Source organism: Equus przewalskii, chromosome 18 (genome assembly GCF_037783145.1).
Source record: "Equus przewalskii isolate Varuska chromosome 18, EquPr2, whole genome shotgun sequence".
NCBI lineage: Eukaryota > Metazoa > Chordata > Mammalia > Perissodactyla > Equidae > Equus > Equus przewalskii.
The window spans coordinates 3,482,658-3,504,265 of record NC_091848.1 but is presented as its reverse complement, the minus strand read 5'-3'; the positions used below and the strand labels follow the sequence as shown (position 1 = coordinate 3,504,265).

Genomic DNA, 21,608 nt, shown 5'->3' with positions numbered 1-21,608 from the left:
TCTGGGGCGTAATGGGGCAGAAAAACTGCTTCCTTGGCCTTTAAAGCGTATGTGAAGTCCACTGAGGTGGTCTGTGCTGTGCGCGCACGTTCTGTATGTCGCTGCAAATACGAGGAGCTGCTTTGAACTGTAATTGAATTTAAGGGGCTTCGGAGAGTGAAAATCTGGTCGGGATTTCACAGCGAGAACGTTGGAAATATGATTTCTGCTTAGCGCGTACGATGTGAGTTGCTTCACATCCAGTTTTTGGGATTTTCTGTAAGGAGATTATGTAACTAGGAATAATTGATCTGAGAAATTTTCAGAGATCAGCCAGCATGCACTTGACGTTTAAAGTTGCGCTTGTTTGCCTTTCTGAACTTACTTTTACTCATATGTTGTCTTAAATAAGAATTAAGGTACCAACATGCATAAAATACAACAAATAGAAAAAATTTTAGTACTATATATTCGTCCTTGTGCTAATTTGCCGACTGGAGTTTTGAATTAAACAGATGATTTCAAAAGACCAGTTCTAGAGTGTTCATCCGCCTTGCTACCATGTCGGCTGTCGAGGTGGCATTGAAAGTGTCCTTATTGTGAACAGACAGCGAGAATGTTCTCAGAGAAACTGCCCTTTGTGGCAGCCAGCCTGGCTAGTCCCAGTCCTGGATAGTTAATGTCGGGGTGTCACTCAACTGATGGAGTTTAGAGGCTCTGAGACCGATTCTCCAGCTTAACAGCAAGCTGCCTGAGACGAGCAGGTGTTCTCATAAGCTCAGATTGCACAGGGGTAAATGTGTGCAGGCAAAATAGTACATTTAACAAGTCTCAAGGCACTGGTTTCTCAGTTAAGTAAAATGTGCCTATATCATATATTTATGCACTTTTTTCTCTGTTTAATAATTGGAATTTTGTATTGTGGACTTGTTTTGTAGTATTTTCATTTTAGAGTACATTTAGGTCCACAGATCCTAAATATCGAGGTTTACACTTCACAGGAATTCTTCCCATGAGAAAGGGGTCAAGATGCTGAGGAAACAACCAGAACTTCACTTCCACATAGTACAGAGTCTGGGAGTGGAGAGTGGCAGCCATCCACGGAGACCTGACCAGCTTAGGGCACCGCTCCAGGGGCTGCGTTACTGTCATAATTAAGATGATGTTTCTTCTCTCTTTTCAGAGAAACCATGTAATTTAATTTTTGAAAGGCATGCTAGTATAAGATTACTCCCTGTATCTTTTCATTGAGTTGAACATAAAAATCACTGTTTTTATAGGTCAAAAATTGGCCAAGTATCAGCAGTTTCATCTAGAGAGGAGGTATTTTGTTGGCCTACTGCTTCTTCCAAGGGAAGACAAATGGATTTCATTTGATGTGAACTACGATATACCACACCACCATTGTGTGTAACAGTTTTGAAGTCGTCTTGCTTATTTTCATAGTAACATGAAGAGCCTTAGGCCTGGAGTGGTAGTTGGTCGGTCCTGCTTTTCCGTGGGGTTTTGTAGCACAGCTGCCTTCAGGTGTATGTTCTTTTCAAATGCTTCCTCTTTATTCATAACTCAGCAAAAACAAAAGCATTAACCTTGAAGCCAAGCCTCAATTCTGCTTAGAAACCTCAGCTTTAGAGCCCACGTCGCACCACGGGCGCTTGGTCTCAGAAAGGGCAGCTTCTCTGAGTGCGCGGCTTGATGTCGCCACCGTCGCTGGTAGGACCCACGGTCTGATGTTCTCTGAGACCTCCCCTTTGTCACACGAGGCCTTAGCTATTTACTTAATTTTAAGGAGGATGATGTAGCGGTTAAAGCAAATTCCTCGGTTAGCATTTTTAATGAGTTGGTAGAATTTATTTGTAGGACTCATTCCTTTCCTCCTGTAAATGTATATCAAGGTTTCTTAATGGAGCGCCCATGACTGAGGCTTCAGGGCCCTTCCCCCCCAAAATTAAACGCACGTTTTGGTGCCTTTGTCTGGATGTATATTATTGTTACTATTTTATCATAATCGTCATCATTATAGCAGTGCTGGCCTCCTCACGGGTCTCTGGCTGCTGCCTGTGCCCCCTTCTGCAGTCGGTTTTCAACAGTTTCCAGAATGATCTTTTGAAACCTAAGTCAGAGCGTGTCACCCATCCCACAGTTCTCATCAGAGGAAAAGCCTGCGTCCTCCTGGGGCTCACCGGGCCCTGCGTCGACTTGCCTCTGATGCCTGGTGGCCTCCTCTTCCCCATTCTCCCTCCCCTCAGGCTGGCCTGGCCCTGCCCTTGCTGTCCCTTCTCCCTGGCATGTGCTTCCCCCAGAAACCCCTGTGAAGGGTTGCCAGATTTAGCAAATAATCTGCAGTATTTGGACATGCTTATACCAAAACATTATTCACTGTTTATCTGAAGCTCTGATTCAGCTGGGCACCTGTGTTCTGTCTGTCGGTAACCCCCATAGCTTCCTCCCTCACTTTCTTCAGGTCTTTGGTCCGGTGTCACCTTCTTAGGGAGGCCTTCTCTTGACTTACTGTGCCAACTTCCACGTCTGCAATTCTATCCCAAAGTTTCTATTGCACTTCTCTAATTTATTTTTATACTTGGCATTCATCACCATCTATGAGAGGACGTATTTTTACTTGTTTGTTTATCTTCTGCCTCCCTCACTCCACGTGAGCTCCCTGAGGGCGGGGATCTTTGTTTGTATCCGTATGCTTTCCCAGCGCCTAGAACAAGCCCTCAAGAAATATGGATGGATATGCCTCCTCTGTGTAAAACTGGCTGAGAGAAAAGGAATCTTAGACACACTCCGGCATCGTGGTTTCCTGTATTTTGATAGCTGCTGCGGTGGCTTTCATTCTTACCCTCTGAACCATTAACCTGCACTGTTCTCGTGGTCTTTGGGTCAGATTGTCGCTAGTTCCTTGTTACTTTTCTCATCTGTGAAATGGGATTTTTCCTCGTTAACATGTGGGCATGAGACTTGGCAGGCCCCTGGCAGAACCACCTCACTGGCACCGGGTCAGCTCCCGTGCCGACACAGGCGGGCTCGGTGGAGCTGGGGAGCAGCACAGGGCCTGGGCGTCGCCGCCCTCCTGTGTTGGTTGCTAGCGTGCAGAAACGTGATTGTTTCCTGCTTTTCCAAAGAGAGGACTGTGAGAAAGAGAGTTTCGCCACCACTGAGAGCTTGAGAACCTGTTTGAGGTGTTGGGATGCTCTGTGCTTTGGACAGCGTGTCCGAGGAGGGCGGGTCTGAGTGGAGTCGTCAGGCGGAGCGTCTGCAGTGGTTTAGTTTTAACGGTCCCCGTGTCGTCGTCATCTTGGCACTCCTCTCCTGCTGGGGCTGACGTCCGCTCCGAGGCACGCGTGTCGTTCTCGGTAGTAGCCAGGAGAGAGCCGTCGCCCTCCATTTTCCAGTCTTGGGAGGAAGCCAGTCTCTTCAGGAACGAACTTTGCCCACAGCTTCAGGCTGGCAGCCTTCAAGAGGCCAAATTCTTCTAAATGGTCTCTGATAGAAAGCTTTGAAATATTGTTAACTTGAAAGCACAGTTTAGGTCAAAAGGTCCATTTTGCTTAAAAGCTCCCAAACATTTTTTCCTGTTTCCCTGCAGTTGGCTTTGGGGATTAGTGTGTATGGAAAGACAGTGACATGCTTTCACCTCCTTTCCGTCGCCAGATTCCCGTATGCCCACCTCAGGTATAGACCACACCCTCACGTGCTTACCTGCTGTGGGAGTGGAGACTTGAAAGGAAAAAGGCGAAATGGTACGTGAATGCCCCTCATCTGTTTCCTCCCTCGACAGCTTAAGGAGAGTCCTCTTCAACACACAGCTGGCCTTGAGGAAGCACGGTACACGTCTTTACTGCTTCCCCTTTGGCCCCAGGATAAATTCCGGACCCTCTGCTTGGCGTTCAAGGCCTAACCATGATCTGAACCCTGGGCAGAAACACTCGTCCCTCCAAACCCCCCACTCCTGCCCACTGCCATCAGTGATCCCTCTGCGGTGGGGCCTCAGCGTGGTCTGGGTCCCACTCACGCACTGTTGACTTCTACTTGTTGCAGGCTGGTACAGCTTTCAAGGCCCAAATGCCCCCTCCTGCAGGAAACTTGCCCCTCAGCGTCCTGCGTTTCTACTTCTGTTAGAGCCCGTTTACAGCTAGGGTCATGTGGGTCTGTCTCCCCGTTAGACAACAGCCTTCTGGAAGACAGAGATCTTGGCTTCGTTTCCTGCCCTACGCACGGAGTGTGTGTTCAATAAATGTTTGTTGGATTGAATTGCATTTTCTGCAGTTGGTGCCGTTCTGAGTCTGTAGGATCAGAATTTCCCATCGTAACGCCAGAGAGCTGCTCAGATCCGTGTGGGGCCGCAGGGAGTGCTGAAGCGGACCCCAGGACTCCTTGTACCTGGCGGCGAGCCGCTTGGCCAGTTGCCAGCATTTCAGACACCCCACGTGCCAAAATGGGGGACATAGTGTAGGAATAAATGAGGGAGGCTGACCCCCAGCCTTCCCAGAGACAGTGCATTGAGAACATACTCTGTACCCACTTCCTCCCCAGAGACTTTCCCCAACGTGAACCTCATGGTCTGTTCCCAAGCACTTTTTCAAAATACCTGTGGTCCATTGAGGCAAGTACTCAGCTCTCAGACGCCTTTCTTAATATATTGAATTTTGCAAAGTTTTAATAAACCTTTTTACCATATAGAGGGATAATTTTACTGCCTCCTGAAATGCCAAATTTTTCTTGGGTAAAATGTGTCAGCCTAATTGAAGTGTCATACCCAGCACATAAAAGATGCCCTATATTGGTCCCCAATGACAAAACTAGGGAGTATATAAATTGAAGTAATACTTCAAGATATTTTAAAAATTCTTGCTGGAGAAAGTAATAAACAGCCTTCATGCCCAGATTCTAGTGGGTCATTTAATGGTTAACAAAGGAAAGGAAATAGATTCTATTCCTGTTGACACGAGGCCAAGTGAGGGCTCATTTCCCGATCTCTCCTTCATGTGAAGGAGAGAACAGGGTATCAAATTTGAGTTCATTTAAGATTCCACCCAATTTAAGCCTGGTTTCATCCAGAGCAGGGAAAAATATGTTGACCTCAGGGAAAAAGGAATTTCAAAGCATTTTAGTGCACTGTTTGATACAGGCTTTTAAATATAAGTTCAATGAAACAATCGTCTACCTTATTCTGTAGTTTTTTCGATTGGGAAATTTTTCCCCATCGTTAGTAGAGTTGGAGAATACTTTGTCTTCATTGTTTTGCTTGGTTATAGTATAGCTGTGTTTTGCCTTTGAGACACAGTGTGTTTTTCTGAGGAGGTGGTAACATATCTACCACCTTAAAAATTAAGAAAATAATTCTGGATGTAAATTCATCTGCACTTGTTTTTAGCCAAGATACCTGAAAATCTAATTTATGTGTTTTACTACAAAAGGAGCATAGTGATAAATGCCCAAATGAAAAAAAAAAATCACTTCAAAAGGGCTTCATTATGGACCCGATCTGAAATAGAAATTCAGTACAAGCAGGTCACTACTATTTAAAGTAGCACTTGGGGCCCCAGACAACATGACTCCAGCGTCAAGTGCTTTTAAGAAATAAGTATGTAACACACATTTTAAGCCACGCCTCCAGTGTTTTCTCCTGGTGAAGGGGTTGCTGGGGAAGGGAAGGAAGTGGGACCATCTCTGTGGTGCACACCTGTGCATACCTGACCTGTGCAGAGGAGAGAGCCCACATTCACACACACGCAGTCTGGGTAACTGATCGCCGTTTCACATGCAGAAGCTTAACATTAATAGAGCCCCATCCCAGTGAGGCCAGATCCTGTTGTTTACTTACGTGCTCTGTACCCAGGGAAAACTGGAATCTTGGTGTACTGAGTATTCCCCTGTGCCCTTTGTAGAAGCATCAGAAACTGCCAAGCTTCCTGAAATAGAAAGTACTTTGACAAAACTGCTTGAAATCAGAAGAAGATAACCATCAGAAAGGCCTGGTGACAGTCAGCATGGTGACAGCCACTAATGGGGAAAGAATGCTGAGAACATAGAGATGCGTCGTAACATAGAGATGCGTCGTGAGGGCGCTAACACAGGCCCCACTGGGACACTGTGCCAGGCCATCAGCGAGACCACGGCTGCGTTTCTTGTGCTGGGTTTTCGGTTGGGCCTGTGGCCCTCGGTCTGTTTGCCAAGGGTGCGTGTTTGCACTCTGTCCACTCCCAACACTTCCATCTCCTCCACCTCACACTCCCAAGGCCATTATTTTAATTTTTCTGACCTACACTAAAAAGTCCATTAAAAAATCACTTGCATATTTTCACGGTTTATGTGGCTATCAGAATCCCTAATTGAAAAGCAAACCAAATTTAGGTGAACTTCGCACAGAAGAAAAAACAGCTTTTTTGGAAAGAGATTATAAATCAGGTGTCATTTTGTAAAGCACATGGAATTTGGATGTTAAGGCTGAAGGGAAGGCAGTGGGAGGCTGAAGTGTTACTCAGGACGAAATGGAGTTTCCACCTGTGAATAGGAAAATCTACTGACAATGCCTAAGTAATTTCCCAGGAATGTGGTTGGTGCTCCCGGAGTCACTAATTTCCACCAGCGCCCGATAATGGTCATTTAAAAGCATTTGCTCATGTGACCAATGTGTTTCGCAGTTCAGAGCACATCTTAACAGGAAACTGAAGCTTTCCATTCGAGTCCTTGAATTAGTAGAGGGGGTAAGAAGAGGCCCTTCCGAGCTCAGGGACTGTAAGTGGCTCTGTGCACGTTTTCTGAGGGAAGGCATCAGCATCTTGGCCCATGCTATGCCAGCGCAGCTCATTTCAGAGAGGGCAGTAGCAGAATGAGGAGGCAGGAAACATTCTTCGTAGGAAGGACATGAGTGGCCGTCGTCCCATTGTTTGCATAGCGGTTGCAAAACCACTAAATAATACATTCAGCTCACATCTTCCAAGGTGGCCTTTTGTTTTATTTTTTCCTTTCCTGTCTTCATTTGGGCTTCTTGGAAGTGAAATTGTTTACAGTGTTGATCCCAAGCATCTAAAGTCAGGGTCTTGCCACCAAATAGAAGGATAATGGCTTATAATGAATTATTTTCAAGGTCTAGAGCTGTGCTGCTAAAATTTAAGGTGCATTGATTAATCCTGGAGCTCTTTTTAAAATGCAATTTCTGATTCAGCAGGTCTGGAGTGCGAGCAGCCAGTTTGCCTTCCCAGTAAACTCCCAGGTGATGTGGCAGCTCTGGTCAGAGGACATGCTTTGAGTAGCAAAGCTCTAGAAAACATTCAGTCTGCATGATAGGAAAGCATCAGCTGTTTTAAGCTGGTACAAGCTGTCCAGACGGCGGTGGGGCAGCTCCTCCTGGAAAGGGGCTGGGCTGTGAGCCTGCTGAGCGCTTCTTCGAGAAGGTCCCCTGGGGACCACTCTGCAGCCTCTCGCATCCCGGTTCCAGGAGGAGGTGTTCTGTCACTTGCTCTATACTGTGCTTACCGAGAATCACTTAGGACAGGAGTGGACCCATTTTTATCTTTTGAACGTACGTGGTTTCCACAGAAGATTTCGGTGGGAAGCACTAATCAGTGTTTCTTCTGTGGACAGCGTTTAGAGGGCACGTTTTAAACAACACATACGAGCCTCCTCTGTCTGTGTTTTTATTCAGCGGCTCTTCATTGTCTACTTACCGTGTGTAAGGCGGTGTCCAGCTGCTGTGGGGAAAACAGGATGCGTGAGCCCAACCCCTGCTCTCAGAAAAAGGCTTGCAGCCGTCAGGGCTGTTGGCAAGCAGCCACGGTGGCGCTGAAGGCCCGTGGGAGATGGAAAGGGGAGTTCTCTGCGCCGCGGGGCGGGTCCTGAGCACCCGTGGAGGCGCTCCATTTCGTGCCCTGAGGTCTGGTCAGCGGGCAGCAGCCATCCGCGCTGGGCGCCAGGTGTGTCACGGGTGCTGCGGTGTATGGTGTGGTTACACGCGTACTGCCGGAATTCTCTCTGTATCCAACGTGGCTTTTAAAGGCTGTGCTCGATCCCTTTATTGTGTGCACTTGTTTCTTACTGAGGCAGCCAGGGGGAGGCCATCTAGCACGGCCGTGAGAATGTGGGCCACAGAAGCAGAGGGCCCGGGTTCAAATTCTGGCCTGACCGCTGACAAGCTGCCATGCCGTGGACGAGTTCCTTCACTTCACTGAGCTCTCGCTGGGCTCTAAGATGCAATCGATAATACTGTGTACTCCACGGGGTCCCTGTGAGGACTAAAGACGTGCCAGAGGCACATGTGAAGTGCCGGGCACATACACCCCTCAGTAAAGGGTAACTATTCTTCTGACGCTCAGACATGTCTTGTAATAAGATGCGCGCTTCGTCCACGTGGCAGAATTTAACATGCACTTCACACCTTCACAGTAGAGTGTACTTCATTTGAACCCCAAAGCCTTTTCCTTGGGGCGCTCTGCGGTGCTGGGGGCGGCCCCGGAGCAGTGCAGGGCTCCGTGCCTGCAGCGTGGGAGCCTGCTCTGGAGCGGGGTCCTGGGGTCTGGAGCAGAGTGAGGCCGGGGCGGAGCCGTGCCCGCAGCGGCTGAGCTGGCGAGGGGCGCCGTGGCCTCGTGCCGCCTGGCCGGGCAGGCCGTTCTGCGGGAGGCCCGGGTCCGGGAGGGCTGGGATGCCGGCCGGGGGCCGCAGGCGGCGCTGCCCGCTTCGTGGAAGTGGCAACCACGTACGTTCAAAAGATAAAATGGGTCCACTCCTGTCCTAAGTGATTCTCGGTAAGCACAGTATAGAGTAAGTGACAGAACACCTCCTCCTGGAACCGGGATTCGAGAGGCTGCAGAGCGGTCCCCAGGGGACCTCCTCGAAGAAGCGCTCAGCAGGCTCATAGCCCAGCCCCTTTCCAGGAGGAGCTGCCCCACCGCCATCTGGACTTGACGCTGAGACGCAGCTATGCCACGAGTCTCACAAATGGGATGTTTTAGAAAATTTGTGGAGAGAAATAGTAGACAACTGAATGTGAGCATGTCAGCAGAGGTTCAGATGCCAAAAGGCTGTCTTGAATGGCATTTTTTTAAAGAGTTCTCAGGTAGTTGGTTTCTGTATTTTGTCCAGAGTTTTTAGTCATCATCAGTGGGAGGGATGGACTGTGTGAGCTTACACTATTAGCTGGCGCTGGCACCTCCTTTGTAAGTATTTTTTGTAGGGTTGTTTGTCTTTCTATTGTTATGTTGTAAGAGCTTTTATATATGCTGGATACAGGTCCTTTTGTCAGAAATATGTATTGTGAGTATTTTCTACCAAGCTATGCCCTGTGTTTTCACTTTCTTTTTTTTGTACCTATACAGAATTATTTATTGTCTTGAATGCCTCATGGTAGCCAGATCCCAGAATCCTCAGGTTTGATAGATGTGGAAATAACTTGGATATATGTGGTGGTACACTTTTTTTTGTGGTAGTGGTTATATTTAGAGAGTATGAGTTTTTTGCTTTATTTTATTGAGATCATATTGGCTTATAACCTTGTGTAAATTTTGAGTGTACCTTCTAATATTTCAGTTTCCTTATAGACTGCATGCTCACCACCAATACTCTAGTTTTTATCCATCACCATACATATGTGCCCCTTTACCCCTTTCTCCCTCCAGCCCCCTTCCCCTCTGGTAACCACTAATCTGTTCTCTTTCTCCATGTGTTTGTTTATCCTCCACATGAGTGAAGTCATACAGTGTTTGTCCTTCTCTGTCTGGCTTATTTCACTTAATATAATACCCTCAAAGTCCATCCATGTTGTTACAAATGGAACAGTTTTGTCTTTTTATGGCAGAGTAGAATTCCATTATATGTATACTGATGGGCACTTGGGTTGCTTCCATGTCTCAGCTATTGTGAATAATGCTGCAGTGAACATAGGGGTGCATAAATCTCTTTGAATAGTTGATTTCAAGTTCTTTGGGTAAATACTCAGTAGTGGGGTGGCTGGGTCATATAGTAGTTGTATTTTTAATTTTTTGAGAACTCTCCATACTGTTTTCCATAGTGGCTGCATCAGTTTGCGTTCCCACCAGCAGTGTACGAGGGTTCCCTTCTCTCCACATCCTCTCCAACACTTATTTCCTGTCTTGTTAATTATAGCCATTCTGACGGGTGTGAGGTGGTAGCTCATTGTAGTTTTGATTGCATTTCCCTAATAATTAGTCATATTGAACTTCTTTTCACATGTCTTTTGCCCATCTGTGTATCTCCTTTGGAAAAATGTCTGTTCATACCCTCTGCCCATTTTTTGATCAGGTTGTTCATTTTTTTTGTTTTTGATTTGTGTGAGTTCTTTATATATTTTGGAAATTAAACCCTTGTCAGATATGTGATTTGCAAATGTTTTCTCCCAGTTGGTGGGTTGTCTTTTCATTTCTGGATGGTTTTCCTTTGCTGTGTGGAAGGTTTTTAATTGAATGGCATTTTTGCTTTAGAACTCAGTTCTTGACGGCGTTGAGGTTAGTCAGGGATTCATGTTGGGAAATGTACTGGCCTAGTATCTGTGAGGCTTTCTGTCTCAGCATACAGAGTATAAGATGGTGTTGCTAAGTGGAGGCTTGGCCTTAGAATTCTTCTTTGGCCCGTTTCTCTTGCAAACAGTACCTTTATTTTTTTCAGTAAATAGTGGGTATATTTTTTAGTCTATGGCTGTAGTAATTCGATGATGATGAGTGTGTACACTTCTGTTTGCTTCTTGTACCAAAACATCCTCCAGCTGTGGGCCTTGTCCGTTTTTGTATGTAAAGCCAGTAAACAAAACCAAAAGCCATGGGAAAAGGGTAAAAGCAGCAGCAGAAAGGAACGCTCTCTTTTGTGGAAAAAACCCACCACTGGCTGAATTTTAAAGAAAAGTTGATGGATCTTTTTCTCTTGCCTATATTAATAGAACAAAGCACTGATCCTGGGACAGAGGGCTCCTTCTCTATGTTGGAAATAAATTACATCCTTATGCTGGGGCTTCTACCAGAAGATGAGACCTTTACGCCTGATTCTAAGAAATGATTGGTTATAGGAAAAAGAGTAAATGTCTGTCTTACAGGTTGCCTTTAAATTCTCCTGTTTTCCTTTTGTCATGGGATACCCGGCCTGTCACTCACTGGTGAAGTCTGCATCTATTTTTGCCCTGCACTGCACCCTGGTTCAGAGTAAGGCTGTGGTGTCCTCACAGAGCTCCTGCCCGCCCTTAGGCCTGAACTGGGGAGCTGGGGAGTTGACCCAGCTTTTCCTTGAGAGGAATCCAGGCGGGGTCCTTCAGGGGAAGTGCCAGCAGACAGGAAGGCTGGGCCCTCAACAAGCCGAGTGTCAGGGCGGAGTGGGCCTCGGAGAACGGCAGCTGCCCGCTGCCGGAGTGCAGGACTCAGCGGGGAGGCCGGGCAGGGCGGCGTCTCTGGGACAGAGGGAGGGCAAGGACACGCACAGCCGGGCACACACTCGCAGCTGGCTCTCCATGTCAGCATGAACACTTACCACGGTGCTGGGCGGTGGGCACATCAGCCTGTCGGAATTCATGGGAGGCGATTTCTTAGGTGAAATTCTAAAGAGTTAAAGGATGAATTTGGACAGTGATGGAATGGATGACATCATGAGTCAAGAATCCCCGCTGGATGTGGAGGGGAATTATAAAAAGGTAAGAGGGAGGGCTCTTTGTCTGTAAACAATCGGGCCATTTTTCTAACTGGGAGAAAGAGCACCCTTGAGGAGGGCCAGATTGCACACTCAGTGGCCATTGCCGTGATATATCCAGGAAAGCCACATGCACAGAATCAGCCGCGGTAAGCGGGGGAGTTCTTCCCTTTGCTTGTCCCAGCTTGCATTCCTTAATGGATTGTAGCAGTAACTGGAATACACATGTTGATATTCAAAGTTGAAAAAGTTTTATTGTGCAATTAGTTACTAGGCAGGCTTTTTGTATAAAGCAGTAATTTCTTAAATTATTGACACTGTTGACAGTTCACCTGCAGTAAATAATTACTAGCATGTTTAACCCGTCTTTCTGAGTTTGATTTTTTTAACAAAGAAAAATACAAAGTTTTACTAAGAGAAGTGTGCGGTTTTAAAAAATTGATAAAGTATCTGCTAATTCTTTGTTTGCCTTTTCTTTTGAAAGTCAGTAAATATATTTTTGGAATGTTTTCTATGGTAATTGTCTGGTAATAACAGGCCCAAGTAAAAATCCCTTTAGTTATATGCGTGAGGTCATGAAAATAAACTACAAGTATATGCTTGTCTGTCCACAGAAGGCTAAACACGCCACGTCCTCCCCCTCATTATCCGGCCCGAGTCAGGGGTCAGGCATGGCACAGCACAGTAGCAAGAACAAGCCCTTCCCTCATGGACCTGGAGAGCAAGACCTCTTTCCCCTCAGAGGCAAACATCAAAAAATACAGTCTGCTGAAACAGTAAAACTTGCTGCCAAATGCTTAATTTGATCAAATATGTCACTTACTTTTTTCCCCACAGTGAGATGTAGAGAGAAGCTTCTATTTCGATAGATCCTTAAGTATAATAATAGAAAATATGGCCATTTATATCTTATATACACACTTTTGTGTATGGGTCTGTTTTCAGTATGTACTTTATTCCTTAGAGCATTCACAGGAGTTTATGTTCTTTCTCCAGAAGCTGAAACCTACATATGTAAAAGAGGTTTAAATGACCTGTCAGGTGGCCCAGGGTGGTTTTTGTCCTCCGTGGTCCTCAAGAAGGGAACGAGTGCTGAGGTGCAAAGTGCACAGAGTCCTGAAACCCTGACACTCCTCAGCTGTCCCCTCCTGCCGGCAGCCAGTGAGCAGGCCTGGCTGGGACCCTCGGAGCCGGCTCCTATCTGGTCCAGAAGAGCAGGCCAGGCTGGGACCCTCGGCCCTCGGAGCCGGCTCCCACCTGGCCCAGCAGAGCAAGTGCACCACTCTCATGCCGCCTCCACTCTCAGGGCCAAAAGCCTGTCACAGTTTCCCTGTGAGACGCAAAAGTGTAGGTCAGTTTACACTTAGGGAAAACGAAAGCCATACCAATGCTAACGCAACAACGATAATGTAATGACCACTGTAGTTTTACCCCACCCTGAAGCTGGGAGAGACCCGATGCCTGGAGTGAGGGAACTGTGATTTGCTGGCAGCCTGACCAGCACTGACGAAAGCCACAAACGTGTGAGGCTCCAGGAGTTTTAAAACATCACCACCAACCGAGCAGAGCTGCATGTGCGATCTGTGATCTACCTCAGGCAGTGGACAGCCACACGTGATCTTGAGGATTGTGTCTGAGCGGTCGGTACAAAAGACCGTGAGATGAAACTTCTGGATGTGTGGGGTGCCCAGAAACCAGGCTGTGTGCTTCCGGACCCTAATTGTGAGCATCATTCTCTTGTTTCAGCTTTGTAGCTGCCTTTCTCAGGCAGAGCACTTTCAGATTTATGCATATCATGGTCACTATGAAGGCATTGATTGATAGTGTACTATGAAGGTACAATATTGATAATTTTATCAAGCACTCCTAGAGAATCAGGGCAACACAGGCTTTCTTTAAAATATAAAGAATAGGAAAACAGTTAACTAGTATAAAAATCACTTTTCCCAATTAGAATCTTCCTTTTCTAAGTTTTTTTCTCTGTTTTTGCTGTTTGCTTGACTAAGTAGAAAATTAGATGCCATAAAGCAGTGGTCTGCAGGCTTTTTTTTGAGCTGGTATCCATCAGTAAAATGTTTTTGAACCCATGCCTGTAATGTACATATATTTTATTCATAAATTACACACACAAACCACTGTAAAAATGTATTATGTGTATAAAACATACCCACAAATAGATATTTTAGGGCCTGCCCTGTGGCGTAGTGGCTAAGATCTGCACGCTCCTCTTTGGCGGCCCAAGTTCATGGGTTTGGATCCCGAGCGTGGACCTACCCGATTCGTCAGCCATGCTGTGGTGACCCACATACGAAGTAGAGGAAGACTGACACAGATGTTAGCTCAGAGCTGATCTTCCTTAAGCAAAAAAAAGAAGGAAGATTGGCAACAGATGTTAGCTCAGGGTGAATCTTCCTCAGCAAAAAATAAATATATACACATACAAATAGATATTTTAAAAAATTGTGTAGAGTATAAGTAAAAATAAAAATTTTAATAATTTCTTCTTTGGCCTCATGTCACTTGTCAAAAACAGCTGGAAAGAAGGTATACTCCTGCATAGGTACACTAGAATGTCCTTTACCAATTGCACTAGTAAGCAGCACATGCATATAGGGCTGATTTTTACAAGGTTGTTTTAAAGTCAGACAAACAGCCTTCAGGGGAAAGGTAACTTTCCGATGACTAGAATTAGATTCCACCAAGGCGGAGGAAGGAAGGGAGCAGGCATCTGTTTCTTTTCCTTGGGGAAGGGGTCCCATTAAGGACCGCTGGCTGATTCAGTAGGAGGAGGAAAGCTGTGAACAGAAAGCAGGGCGTGGGGTTTATGAAGGAGAGCCTGCACCCTGGCAGGATCTGAGGTGGGCGTGTTCCACCTGTTATTGGCCTGCCTTTCTGAGCCACCTCTGACCTTCTGGTAAAGACCTCACAGCTGGTGGACTTCGGTACCTCGGTGGCCGGCAGCAGGCGGGTCAGGGCCTGATTCCTTCAGCCCTCACTCCCCAAGAGCCCTCCCGTGTCCCTGGCGTTGTGCGTGGGGCCCGGACCTCGGAAGGGAGATGGGGCTTTCCCTCGGGAGCTTACGGCCCAAACGGGAAGCAGTCGAAGCAGCTGCCATGGAGCTGGTGCTCCTGGAAGGACGCTCGCAAAGCCAGCCCGGACAGTCTCGGTGCCCGGGAAACATCCCGATTCCATGGATGGAGAGGGAGGAAGGACGTCAGGAAACTGACAGAGAAGACAGCAGAAGACTGGCTCCCACCTTGTCCCAGAGCAGAGCACACACAGGGAAATGGGCCTGCCTTCTGTGCGCAGGCGACTCGCAGAATAAGGAGCTAGGGGCCAGGCCTCGTGTCTTGTGAGCTTGGAGGACAGCAAAGCTGGCCCTGCGCTCTGTTCCTCTGAGGTCCTGTCTCTTGCATTGTGCATCCAATTATGGTGAAAGATTAGGGAGGAGCCTGTGAAAAAATTCAAAGGCTGGAAGGAACAATATTTAAAGTGAAGCCACAGCTGCGCCTCATGTTTTTTTTAAAAGGTGGATGGAAATGACTGCTTGAGATAAACTGCAATAAACAGAACACAGAAGGCAGCTGCCATTGCAGACGAGGGCTCTGCCCTCCCCAGACCATTACTGAGGGAAAGCTGCCTCAGCCCCCATTAACCCTCCTCTCCCTGTCTGTGAGGGCTGAGTGCACACGAAGAGCTCTGTTAGGTTCCTGAGCCCTGCCTGCCTCCTCCCCTGGGGACAGTCTCTTCTGCTCTCTGGGCCAGGGGCTCCCCGTCCTTCAGGGGAGGAATCGGCCTGTTTGGTCTTCGAGGGGATAATGTGAAGCCTCTTGGCTCCTGGTTGAGGGTTCTTTCCGTGCTGTAGCGCATGGGCACACCTCGGTGAGCCAGCATGCTCAGAAATGGGTCGTTTCAGGTAACCACATCTTCCAGTTATATGGTGTGTGAATCAGATCTCCATTAAAAAAAATAATCCATCCATAAACCTTGTGTGTGTGGTTTATTTTTTTAATTGAGATATTCATATACCATAAAATTCACCATTTTAAAGTGTACACTTTGATGGCTTTTAGTATATTCATAAGGTTGCGCAAACCACTACTGTCTAATTCCAGAACATTTTCATTACCCCTAAAAAGAAACCCTGTGCCCATTAGCAGTCATTCCCAATTCTCCTCTCCACCAACAACCATTAATCTGCTTTTTATCTTTGTGGATTTGCCTGTTCTGCACATTTCTGGTCTCTCTCATTCTTTTCTACACTCTTCTCGCTAGCTTTCTGCACCTATCCCTTGGACCTTAACAGCAGCTACCATTTAATAAGTTTCTTTCTGGGCTGGGCTCTGTGCCAGGTACTTTCTATATAATGTTTAATCCTTAAAACAACCTAAGAGATAGGTATTATTATCTTTTTTCAAAAAAATAAACTGGGGCTTAAAGAGTTTCAATAATCTACACTAGTAAGTGTCAGAATCAGGATGTTTACTTGGCTCTTCTTGACCCCTGACCCTCTGCACTCCTGCCTCCTTTCCGCTCACACGCCCGTGTCCCGCTCGCCCAGATCCTCCGTGACGTGGGAGATTGAGGACACCAGCTCCCAGTGGTTAGTTGGGTTGGCTGTTTTCTAAAACGCAGGAGGTGTTTGGCTGTTGTGTCCTGGCAGTGACACTGAATGACTGCGATGGTTTGACAGGCTTCTAAAATGGCATCTGTGGGAAATGGAGTCTCCGGCTGTTACTGCCCTGTGTCACTGCAGTGGTGCCCCATGCAAGGGCTTGGTCACCACGGCCAGCCTCAGGCCGAACACACAGCGTAGTAAGGCGTCGAGAGAGAGGGTGACCACATTCACATAACTTTTATTACAGTATATTGTTATAATTGTTCTATTATTTTTGTTGTTAACCTCTTCCTGTGCCTAACTTGTAAATTAAACTTTCATAGGTATGTATGTGTAGGAAAAACAGTAGATACAGGGTCAAACAGTACATCTGTGGTTTCAGGCGTCCCCTGGGGGTCTCGGTACTTATCCCCCGAGGAGAAGGGGGCACCGCTGTAGCCTCTGCAGGCCATCATTTGAGAAGCAGAGAGCTCAGGATGCTGCCCGCACGTCGTGTTTTGGATGTGCTGCCCATAGGGGAGGGAAGCATTAGTTTTCAGCTGTGTCCTTCCAGGATTTAGTGTTGGAATGCATCCACTCCAGTGGTCACCTTTGTGCATTGCCCCTGGGACTCCTCTTCCTTCACCGAGGTTCCCATTCAGCCGGTGAGTGGTCCTGAACTTCGGCACCTAACAAAGGTGTCTGTCCAATACCTTTGCTCCTGTCCTTAACACCCAGGACCTTCAGGCTTCAGGGACTGTGCCCGGCAGCACTTCTGTCTGCCTGCTTCTGTGCATATCGCCTTCCTGTAGCATGAGGCGCAGGAATGCACTCAAGAGGCAAAACCATCCTCAGGGCTAACTGTGAACAAACATGGCCATCCTCTGGGCTGGCATCCCAGCACCTTTGATGTTGGCCAGTTCTCACGTGAAACAGCTGTCAGAAGGCCCTGACCCTAGAGGCCGTCCCTGTGGGGGCCCCTCCTTGACTTGGGGTTTCCAAGGCCAGCTCTCCCATGATGCTGATGCTGAGCAGGCTGAACCCAGGCCTCAGCATTGCCCAGGCAGCCCAGCTGACAACTCGTCCAGAGGACTTGTTTAGGCAGATCGGTGCCGGAATGCAAAGATCAGAGATTTCAACAGCATTTCAGGAAAGCTTTCTGGATGGTTTAGCGGAAGTGTCTGAAATGGAAAACGTCAAAAATACAGACTGAAAAGAAAATGTCCAGACTTCATATCCATTCAGTGATACAGTGGAAAGATACCAGGTTATTTAACTTACATTTCAACTGATAATTGAAAAGCTCTTCCCAGGGGATAAAATAAGATGCAAGAACTTGAAATAATCTGCAGGGTGCCGGTACTTATGCACTGACATTCAAAAGCGTACCATTTATTTTCTTATATAATGTCATTTTCATATTTTGATCTGTGACAAACCCATGGTTGTTTCAGTGAGAAAACAATTAGAAAGTAACATCAATATATTTGGGTTTTGTCTGATTTTGTTTTAGAGAAAATTAATAAAATCTGCCTAATGAACAAATAAGTTCTGTGGTTCTGGTTCTTGGTATCAAAGAGCCCCCGCCGGCAGGCGGGCCCCCAGATGCTGGAGTAAAGCGCTCTCTCTTCCAAGCTGAGGAGAGAGATGAGAGAGACTCCCATGTTCCTAAAGGAGGAACTTCTGCGGGGCCCCCGGACCCCAGCGGCATTCCCTGGTGGGTGCTGCTAGTGGCCATGATGCCACGTATCACCAGGCAGTAGGTTGCACTGAAGCAAGGGGATCGTTAATTGCTTCAAAACAGGATCCTGGCAAGGCCTTGGCCGAGGCCAGACGGCCACAAATGAAATCCACCTGGGTCCAGGGCCTGGCCATTCCACCTGGAACAGATTTGCACTCAGTGAAAGAGGAATCAGCGCTGTGTCATCTAGCTGCTGGACCTGTTCGGTTGTCTGAACCAGCAGCATCAGCACCATCTGGGTACATCGTTAAAAATGCACGTTCTCAACCTCCCCCCCCCCCCCCACCGACCTTCTGAATCAGAAAAATAGTCTGCGTAAAAGCCCTCCAGGTGATTCTCGTGCATGATCAAGTTTGAGAATTCCTGGTTTAAAGAAACTTGTGAAGAGAGGGCCACCTTGTGTGTGCATGTTCACTTGGCACACCAGTGTCACAGCCACCTCCTGGCATCCTGAGTTCCTTTATGGTCCGTGGGGGACCAGTGTTTTCATCAGCTTCTGGAATAATGCGGCCCCAGTCCTAAGGAAGTTTTTCCTCAGTGGCGCCTTGCTTTGCTCTTTCCCATTGGTGGAAAGTGTTTACTTCATTGCTGTCGCTGGCATCTCTTGCAGCCTGTGTGTAACACTAATGTAGAAGCAGGAGAAAGAGCATTACAGAGCCCTTGAGGCTTCTTAGAGAGGACCTTCTGTGAGGCATCCAACCCCTCACAGCTCCTGGGGCCTCTTAGAAATGCGGTCTCAGGCCCTGCCCCTGAATTAGAACCCGCATCTTAACAAGATGCCCAGGGGATTCATATGCACCCCGAAGTGTGAGCGGCACTGACCGGGCAACAGTTCAGCAATGCAGAAAGGAGGGTGCTGGAAGTGGTACCTTCCGGGATTAGTTGTGAATTGAGTACTGAGACAGCGTTCTAAATCAAGCACATCCGCTTGCCACACGTTCTTCCAGTGCCCATGGTGAACAGGTGAAGTGACAAACAGATGGAGCTGGGGACGATCGATCCAGGGAGGACAGGAAATTGGGAGAAGTAGTTTCCTTCCTCTTGTTCCGCTTCCCCACAGCTGAACCCCATCCAGGCCTGCTTGTTGCTGCTCCAGCTTGCACTGCCTTTCTCCCCATGGCACCACGGGGCCACTCCCATCATTTGGGTCCTCTGATTCTCTAGGCCAAGCTTCTTTATCTTCCTCTTAATCAGACAGGCCCTTCTTGTTACGTGGGTGTCGTTGTCTGTGCAGGAGTCATAGGAAGCAGCTGTCTGCAGTGCCCTAAGCACCAACTGGCTCTAGGTTTAGTTTTAGGATATTATTTCCCAAAGTGTGTTCCTGAGAACCCTAGTGGTCCCACAGCTGCCCCCACAAAAATGCAGTTTGTTCAGCATGATACTGGCACAAAAACAGACAAATAGAACAGAATTGAAAACCCAGAAATAAAATCACACGTCTGTGGACAGCTCATCTTCAACAAAGGAGCCAAGAACATAAAATGGAGAAAGTCTCTTCAATAAATGGTGTTGGGAAAACTGGACAGCCACATGCAAAAGAATGAAAGACTGTTATCTTTTGCCATACACAAAAATTAACTCAAAATGGATTAAAGACTTTGAAGGTAAGGTGTGAAACCATAAAACTCCTAGAAGAAAACATAGGCCACACACTCTTTGACATCAGTCTTAGAAGCATCTTTTCAAATATCATGTCTACTCAGGCAAGGGAAACAAAAGAAGAAATAAACAAATGGAACTACATCAGACTAAAGAGCTTCTGCAAGACAAAGGAAACCATGAACAAAACAAAAAGACAACCAACTGGGAGAAAATATTTGCAAAGCATACGTCTGACAAGGGGTTAATGTCCAAAATATGTAAAGAACTCATACAACTCAAAAACAAAAAAACAATCTGATCAAAAAATGAGCAGAGGATATGAACAGACATTTTTCAAAGAAGATATACAGATGGCCAACAGGCGCATGAAAAGATGTTCAACATCACTAATCATCAGGAAAATGCAAATCAAAACTACACTTAGATGTCACCTTATACTTGTTAGAATGGCTATAATTACCTAGACAAAAAAATAACAAATGTTGGAAAGGATGTGGGGAAAAGGGAACCCTCAAACACTGCTGGTGGGAATGCAAACTGGTGCAGCCACTATGGAAAACAGTCTGGAGATGCCTCAAAAAACTAAAAATAGAAATACTATATGACCCATCTATCCCACTACAGGGTATTTATCCAAAGAACTTGAAATCAACAATTCAAAGACACTTACGCACCCCTATGTTCACTGCAGCATTATTCACAGTAGCCAAGACATGGAAGCAACCTAAGTGCCCATCGACTGATAACTGGATAAAGAAGATGCGGTACACATACACAATGGAATGCTACTCAGCCATAAAAAAGACAAAATTGTCCCATTCACAACAACACGGATGGACCTTGAGGGTATTATGTTAAGTGAAATAAGCCAGACTGAGAAAGACAAACACCGCATGATTTCACTCATGTGTGGAAGATAAACAAACACATCGACAAAGAGAACAGATTAGTGGTTACCAGAGGGGAAGGGGGTTGGGGGGCAGGCACAGGGGGTGAAGGGGCACACTTATATGATGACTGACAAATAATTATGTACAACTGAAATTTCACAATGTTATAAACTATTATGGCCTCAATAAAAAAAATAGTTTAATTAAGTAAATTTGAGAAATGCAGAAGATACCCAATCTTCTGCTTATAAATTTATGTGCAGATCAGCGTCTGAAAGACTAGAGGGCGCCTGCTTCAGAGACCAGACACACCACAGTGCTGCTAGCAAGGTGAGCTGGGCCGGAGGGATGAAGGCAGGACCTGAGGAGGGGGCTCAGGAGTGTAATCAGTGTGCAGGGATGGATACACGTCACAGCCCGAAAAAAGTCTGGAAAGGACTTGGGGAGGTACTTGGTTTGGAGATGGATAATATCTCCCCAAGCAAAACATTCAGCTTCTTATTTCTTTTTCCAAGCGCCCTGTTCTTGTTAAGTTTCCGGAACTGCAGCAGAACAGCGGCGCGGTGGGCCAGGCCGTGGTCGCGGTGGGGTTTGAGAGAGCTCAGCGGCGCGGTGGGCCAGGCTGCGGTCGCGGTGGGGTCTGAGAGAGCTCAGCGGTCTGTGTCCTGAGATGGCACCTCGCACGGCGCCCTCAGAAGCCACAGCAAGCCTCATCCGCCCGGGCACGAAGGGAGGTGGCAGGGAGTTCGGCGTCGGGCGGGGACAGTGGCGAGTTTCTAAGCAGCGTTGACGCTCATCTGTCCTGCTGGCTTCTCTGTCTCGAGTGGTGAGCACTGTCCCTCAGCTGTCCTCCTGCTTTTGGCTAGCCGTGACCATTTTAGATGTTTTCTGAGGGTCTTTCCCAAGGCCCTTTAGGAGTGGATGGGGCTCTGCGTGCCATAAGCAGCCAGACGGTGCAGTGGTTGGTCAGCCTCTCCCTTTCCCGTTCCTCCCCGGGGCGTCTGGGCTGCGGGCAGCTGGAAGACAGAATCGCCCTGCTGGGATAATTCCTTAGAGAACACAAGAACTTTGAAACTGCACACGCACACACACTCTTACACATGTGAGCCACCAAAAGGAAATTAGGTTCCAGTTGTTGAGTTTTGAGAGAAAAACTATTTTACTAGTC

The 21,608-nt window shown here is 47.1% G+C and overlaps 1 protein-coding gene and 1 long non-coding RNA gene across 10 annotated transcripts in view; one reads left to right on the top strand and one right to left on the bottom strand.

Annotated features, from left to right (window-relative positions):
- The window catches only part of SCHIP1 (schwannomin interacting protein 1), a 145,993-nt gene that overhangs the window by 93,088 nt on the left and 31,297 nt on the right, over nucleotides 1–21,608 (top strand). The window contains exon 1 of one of the 9 annotated variants that reach the window (XM_070583019.1): nucleotides 3,572–3,725. The exons of 5 other annotated variants lie outside the window; for them this stretch is intronic. In XM_070583019.1, coding sequence (XP_070439120.1) covers nucleotides 3,723–3,725 — 3 coding nt within the window. In that variant the 5' untranslated portion in view covers nucleotides 3,572–3,722. Of the gene's footprint in view, nucleotides 1–3,571; nucleotides 3,726–11,075; nucleotides 11,615–21,608 lie in introns of those variants that run through there. 3 more of the 9 variants (XM_070583020.1, XM_070583015.1, XM_070583014.1) reach the window with 3 other exon arrangements.
- LOC139077081 (uncharacterized) lies at nucleotides 11,841–15,041 on the bottom strand. The gene is made up of 3 exons (XR_011529293.1): nucleotides 14,867–15,041; nucleotides 13,885–13,965; nucleotides 11,841–12,940 (listed from the first exon to the last, which is right to left on the bottom strand). It is a non-coding gene; the product is annotated as an uncharacterized lncRNA (long non-coding RNA).